General features: G+C 39.1%; 1 protein-coding gene across 1 annotated transcript; it reads right to left on the bottom strand.

The window, feature by feature from the left end:
- Positions 1-1,285: 1,285 nt before the first annotated feature.
- LOC114464734 (E3 ubiquitin-protein ligase TRIM39-like) lies at positions 1,286-7,093 on the bottom strand. The gene is made up of 2 exons (XM_028449234.1): positions 6,981-7,093; positions 1,286-3,910 (listed from the first exon to the last, which is right to left on the bottom strand). The coding sequence occupies exon 2, from the start codon at positions 3,901-3,903 to the stop codon at positions 2,269-2,271; it is 1,635 nt and encodes a 544-aa protein (XP_028305035.1). The 5' UTR covers positions 3,904-3,910; positions 6,981-7,093; the 3' UTR covers positions 1,286-2,268.
- Positions 7,094-7,358: the final 265 nt, after the last annotated feature.

The following is a 7,358-nucleotide window of genomic DNA, read 5'->3' as shown; positions in this document are numbered from 1 at the left end:
AAAATAATTGTAAATTTTTGACAAACCTTTTATTTAAATAAAAACACAATTAAGTTCTAATTGTGGTAGATTGTCTCTACATGTTTACTGTATGTGAGGGACCCGTACCAAGATTTATTACCAACAATAAACGTGGTGGGTGAAAGTACCTATAGTGACTTTTACTTTGAGTATTATTTAATTGAGCTGCTTTTTACTTATACTTGAGTATTTTATGACTGTCTTGTACTTGCGTAGATATGTCAGAACTCTTTAGTTTAAGAAAAGTCTTAATCAGATTGAGACGCACGTACATCCATGTGCTGATGAAGACAAACACAAGTTGTGTTTCTGACATGCTGACTCTCTCTACCCTCCCTTCTTCTTCTTCTACTATTACACCAGGTGCAGCAGAGGCTCGTTGCTGCCCCCACAGGCCAGAAAAAGAAGTGAATGTGGACATCGACAGCAGACGTCACCAACCTTTGAGTCTGATCCACTTCAAAGGTAGCGAATAATATTTTATTTAAATGGTTAAATGAAATTATATAAAATTAAACATATATATATAAAATACATTTGAATATTTATAATTAATTAATTTCTCTGATAGATTAAATTAATGAGTGAGATTTAAAAAGTCACAAATCAAAACATGTATAAATATATAATTCATTGAATTTGAGTGATTTATAGATTTGTCTTTTTATTATCAAGGTGTTCTTGGTTCTCTGTTTTTATTATGAAAGATTGGTTACAAAAATAAAAGCCTTCCTTTTCATAATTGAACAAAAAGATTGTAAAACTTTAAATAAAATCATTTATTCTTTCAATTTGATGGAAAACTGGTTTATTTAAGCCATGAATGAACAATACAAAGATAGACAAACTTTAGGAAAACTGTGTTTTAATGTCATTTTTTAACTTAGAATAAATCACGTTGTTCAATGACTCAGCACATTCCTACTTCACCTCCTACAACATCTACAGACCATCAACTTTCCTCCACCTGTGACTAACCTTAAGTTTTTAATCCCTGGTAAGAAACTAAACCAACAAAAACACTATTTCTGGAAGAAAATACAGATTTTAATTGTGTGGGAACAGATTCATTTAACCACCAATGTACAGGTTAAATATGTATGTTTTATGTGTGGCAAGAAATGATCAATTAACTATTTATGTGTTGACTGACATGATCATGTGTTATCAAATTTAAGTTGCTTTTTGTAGCCTTTCAAATACAATAAATAAGTAAAAAAAAAAACATTGTGTTCATGTAAACTGAGATGTGTAAGAATTTGAAGACGCAAGATACTGTTTTATTTTTATTTCTTGATGTTAATTTATTGTATTTTAAACTATTTTGAAGTTGCCCTTTACATGGTCAATATGAATCAAATGAAATCTAATAAAATCAATTATTATTTCATGTAATTATAACTGTATAGAATTCAGTACACTGTATTGTCTTCATTGAGAATGTATTTTTTCGGCTCCAGAAGGACTAATCCAGGTGAGATGAGACAAAATGGCTCTTTTGAGAGTAAAGGTTGCAGGTTTTATATTTTGCACGAGAATCACTTTGTCCACATGTTTACAAAGACAAATTGAGTCTAAATATTGTCCCAAAACATGCATGTCAGGCTTTATTCAGCTTGTTTGTGTTTAAATATTCCTCACTTCCTTTTTTTTAAATACCACTGCCCTCTGCTGGCCAAGATTGGAATTTAAATGACTGTCAAACACCACATTGTGTTCATGTGCACAACAAAACTCATCTGCTATTCAAAGACGTTTTTGGTTGAAAGTCCCTGTATTAGCCTCAGAAACATGGATACAGTCAGAATAAGAGTAAATCATAGTTATCTCATGTCGGATCACAAGAAGATGTTTTCACTACCTGTGTTTAAAGATGACAAACGTCCCCACTTCATGAGAAGCATTGCACATTTACACACATACTGAGGACTTATTGACACATTTCAGTGAACATTAAGAAACTTGATGTCTTGCTTACTTTAAAGATCCACATTGCACTCATAAATCAACCGATGAGATAACTCAAATCTTACAACCTGTTAGAGGCCTGGCTAAACATGTGAGGTGTTACGTGATGTGACGTGTTAAGACCCTCAAAGTTGAGTTCAAAAGAGTGCTTTCCAAAGTCAACCAGTCAAACCAAAGCCTGTGTTTAGTGTATGCTAGGATGCGTTTCTAAATTGTTACAATCGCTAAAAAAATAGGTCATGTTGCAGCCTAGTTTGCATCCTGTTTGGCACGGTTTTCTCATAGATATGATTCGGTAACAGGGCCAATAGTTATGGGAGCAGCGTTGCTGCCGTTGTTGTTGAGGCCCGGACTGAAGAACGGGTGAAGTTTCTCGTCGAACTTACAATCCCTGAAGGAGTAAATAACGGCGGCAGTATCCACATCGTAAAAGGAGACTTGGCCAATATCGTAATCTACGAACACTCCCACCGTCTCTGGCTTTGAGTCCAGATCAAGAGGCAGAGGCACTACGGCGAGCGCCGCGTATTCATTCTCGTTTTTCAACCATATGGTCCAGTGGCCGTTGTCTGGGCACAGCGGGACGATTCCCTTCCTTTCTATGGACTTTTTGGCCACTCCCACCGTCCACCTGGTTTTCCCTTTGATGTTTGCCTCGAAGTAAAAGCTTCCTGATGAGAAGCCCGGCTTTCCCAGGACGCAGCAGCTCGGGTTGAATCTCTCCTCATTTTCAGGGAAGCTTTTTTTCATGTCGCTGTGATGCACTTTCTTGCCGTCATCCGACAAGACAAGGGAAGAATGCGCCGTGTTTGGATCTAAAGTCACGTCCACGGCTGACTGCTTTATCCGGAACAGCTCGGCTAGATGAAGAAGCTTCTTTAAGTCTTTTCCGATTGTTTCCTCGATCTCGTCCACCGTTCGTCTCACAGTCCCCTCAAACTTTGGGAGGTTAATGCGGACTCCTGACCAGTCGCTGAACTCGCACGTGTCCAGCGACGGGAAGCTCAGGAGGAAGAGGATTTGGTCTTTGGATCGTGAGAGTTTTTCAACCTCGCTGCGCCTCTTGAGCAGCTCGGAGATCTCCTGCTCCAGCTTTTGGATGTATTCGTCAGCCTGTTTCTGCATTTGCTGCTGTTTTTGGTTGATGTTCTCCAGGAGCTCCGCCTGTCCACTTTCCAAAGCCTCGATGAGAGTGGAGAAGAACCGCATGCCATCAGCCATCTCTTTTTCTGCACTTTCGTTGCTGGCTTTTACCACGTGTTTAATCTCTTGGATCTTCATCCGTCTCTCCTGGATCATTCGGTGAACCTCTGACTCCTGTTTTCCCAGCTCGGACTTCTTCTTCTCAAATTGTTCTTTCAGAGGAATAACGGTGTGGGACTTGTGGTCCAGTACCGAACACAACATGCACACACAGGTCTGGTCCGTCGCGCAGAACAGCTCCAGAGGCTTGTCGTGCATCTTACACATCCGGCCCTCCAGGTTCTCCATGGGGTCGCATAGCTGATGTCTCTGCAGACGAGAAGCTGTCAGGTGCGGCTCCAGGTGAGTCTCGCAGTACGAGGCCAGACACACCAGGCACGACTTCAGCGCCCTCTTCCTGGGTTTGGTGCAGACGTCGCAGGGAACGTCTCCCTGTTTAGCGATGTGTTGTTCTTTGCTCTGTTTTGCAGACGAATCTCTGAACTGCGCCGCCATTTCCGATATGAAAGTGTTGACCCGTAGGTCGAGCTTTTTGGGGAAGGCGTATTTGCACGACGGACACTCGAAGACCACGTTGTTCTCCCAGTGCTTCATGATGCAACCTTTGCAGAAGTTGTGTCCACACGGCAGCGTGACGGGGCTGCTGAACACGTCCAGACAGATGCCGCAAAGCAGCTGCTCCTCGGTCAGCAGGCAGTTGGCCGCCGACATGTTGGACCTGTGAATGAAAAACAAACAGGAAAAACATCAGTGTCCAAGGGCCTCTTTTATAACCGTTGTTGTTGTGGCAGTTTTGATGAAAAGACGGAGTCCAGCTTTAGGGTTGCTGCTCAGATGTGGACTCAGGGTTTATTATGTCAAAGAGTTTTGGGGAACAGTGTGTGTGCCTCATTGAATCTGCTGTTGTTCAGTGCTCTCATTGTTATGTATGTTGCTGATAGCGGTAGTCAAAACATAGCCGAGCCTCCTCAGGCAGAGACCTTGGTGAGTGCTATCAGTGTGCGATGTATCTGGTCTGGTTAGGGCAGTCTGACTAGAACTGACCAGGAGAGAGTTCTGTAATTACATATCAGTTCTGTACGCCCAAAACGGGGCTTGTCCACAACGCATATTCACGCAAAGCTTTATAAAAATAAACTTAGCGTGAGAACTCTGAACCTGGCACATGGACACTTTGGAGACGTGGGAAAACGACGGTGGTGTTGGTGAATTGAAGCAAGATTCATCTCGTACTTTTAAATGGTTCTAATGGTTTAGCTACAGTGATAAACATCCTTTAGCCTCATTCAGACAAAGTGTAAAAAGTTCTGTTTCCTCCCTCCCTTGTTTTATACACATTCTGTAAAAATTCAGCTCCAAATGGGTCAGTTGGGTTTTTCTTGCATTGTGATGTCTATTGTGGAAACTCCTCCTCCTGACAATTCTGGCTCCTCTCACCCTATAAGAATGTGAACTCCTCCCTCTCAAACTACCTCACAGCTAAAAGAAACACGTGGTTTAATATATAATATATATTACACTTTATTGTCATATGTAAAGCTACATACACAAAAACTATTACCTGCATTTAACCCCTCCCTGTGGAGCAGTGGGCCGCCATGGTGTAGCACCCAGGGAGCAGTTCCATTTTTAGTATCTGTTATTTTGCCTCGTATCTCCTTTCACAATTTTGTGACGCAATGCGACGCAGCAGTTGGACAAAACAAATGATTATCACCTTAAAAGCACTATTCCTGTAGTTAGTTGAGATGAGGAGGAGAAGAAAGTGACTTAGCAGCTTAATACTCTGCTGAGTGTTTGAAACAGCTGACTGGCTCCGCTGCTGCTGCCACACACACACCCTGGAACAGCGTTTGTTGACTCACAATCACAATAGCCGCTTAAATATCTGTGTGTTTTATCGTAATGTGCAGTTTTTTGGCTATGTGGATAGCAAAGGAAAATTGCTATGGTAATAAAGCTGTGGTGTAAAGTCTGCGTCTGCAGACACGCCCACTCATAAATATGCATGAAGGCCCAAAAACAGCCTGTTTTTAGAAGCGTCATTAAAGTCTCGTTTCAGAGGCGAAAACTCTAGAAAACAGGTGCTTTTGGGAAAATAAACCTCAGACTATGTTGTTGGATTCGTAGAACACATAGAGATGGGTGAAAAATAGCATCATACTGGACCTTTAATGTGTTCATATATCAGAGTTATTGATCCACATAATCATAGACTAGCCTTCTGAGTTATAGATGTGAACAGTGAGACTATAACTCATGTATTTAAATGTACATATTAAGGCTCTGAGTGTAAATAAATGCACGTACCTGAACCATAAAACTAGAATACAATCAGACAAGCTTCACGCACGGTGGCATCAACACATGATCCCTGTACCCTGATGCTCAGCAGTGTCACATTTCACACCGTTTACTGTGACCACAAAATAAATCCTCTGTTTTTCTGGCCTTCATCACTCACTAACATCTCTTTCTCGTTCTGAAATTCCTTTTTCTCGTCACTTCTGCCAGGAACGACGCTGGAATCCTATTGGTCAGGAGCTTGTTTTCATTCAAAAACCATTGATGAGCTCCTTACGCTATTTATGGTAGAATGTGGGCGTGTCCAGCTTCTAGCTGGGCTGTGATTTATAAAGGGAAAAGTGCTGGTGAGTTTCGCAGTTTTTTAAATCAGAATTTGTTTTGGCGTAGCACATTTTCAGATTTTCAACGTACATTCACTTTTAGTGTAAATTCTACTCAGTGTTTTATAAATGAGACGCCAACAGTTTACCATTGCCTCAAATATCAAAACCAATTTAACTTTGAAGCTGTTTTTAATTCCTTTGGAGAATATTCCTGTAACTTTGACACTCAAACATTGGGTCTCTTTCTTTTATGTATCTTGTAGCTGCAAAATATATATATATATATTTCTCTCTCCTTGTAAAATGTCTTTGAGTTTGTTTTTTAATCACTATACATTTGATTTATGATAGTTTTGTTATTAGTCTGATAATATGTTGAGTATATTAAGTGTTTCTGTCATTTTTTTATAATTACCTGAGGGCTGGTTTGGATTTCCTGATGGGCCTGTTTCGGCCCGCGGACCATAGGTTTGACACTGTGGAGCTGTTGTTAATAGATTTCAGTGGTTTTAGAGAGTTTTAAATAATCTGGGTAGTTGAGTTTATGTTTCTACAACAGCAGATATAAATTAGTTTAAATAGAAAAATACGTCTGGATTTAACATTTTTATTTTATGAAAATACAAAAAGCAAATACATAAATGTTGGCAAATAAAAAAAAAATATATAAAAATTATAATAATAATATAATAATATAAATAGACAGTTTGTCTATATCTAGATGTCATGCCCCACTGTTCTAAATAAAAACTAAAATATAAAATAATATGTAAAGATCAAAACTTTAGAAAAGTATTTGTAGAAATACTGATTAAAATAATGAAGAGCAATTTGGTAAAAACAATAATTAAAATAAAATCAAACAACAACGCCATGAATAATTTGACATTTCTTGTAGGTAATTATTAAGAAAACCCTCAAACGTCTAAAAAAATAAAATAAAATAGAAATACTAAAACGTATTTTACCCCACGGAATAAATACAGTTTTTTATTCTAATTATGATGATTTTCAATCTTGAAACACTTGAAATGATTTGGCTGTAAATGGAGGTGAAACACTGACAACATTATTACCTGAACCTGAACGAATAAACGAACAAACAAACGAAGGAAGAAATGTTGTGCCTGTAAAAGCTGCTGACTCAGCAGGACTCACCTGCTTTAAATGCAGAGCGTTGGAATAGTCTGTGGTGAGAAACAGCAGCAGTATTATTATTATTATATACTGTACGACTCTCTCCTCCTCTGCTATAAACCTGCTTCTGGTTGTGAAACTTCCTGCTGGGAAACATGTGCAGGACTGGAAACACTGGTCCTCCTCTCCTCTGTTTGGTATTCAGAGTATTTAACCATTACTGTACAGTTCATTGGTCACGACTCTAACCACATCATGTCAGTCCAAACAAATAGAGAATAATCTATTTTTTGGTCTGAAACCACGTACGCACTGAACCTGGATTTTTGCGTGTTTTCACACCACAAATATTCACTCATTAAAACAGAATAAATACATAATTACTAGTATTTACACATT

The sequence above is a fragment of the Gouania willdenowi genome, chromosome 6 (genome assembly GCF_900634775.1).
Source record: "Gouania willdenowi chromosome 6, fGouWil2.1, whole genome shotgun sequence".
NCBI lineage: Eukaryota > Metazoa > Chordata > Actinopteri > Blenniiformes > Gobiesocidae > Gouania > Gouania willdenowi.
Note: the sequence above shows the minus strand (reverse complement) of the source record. Positions and strands in the feature narration are given on the sequence as shown.

What these genes read in the sequence shown, in the direction of transcription:
- LOC114464734 (XM_028449234.1), bottom strand. Translation starts at nt 3,903, where the DNA reads ATGTCGGCGGCCAACTGCCTGCTGACCGAGGAGCAGCTGCTTTGCGGC.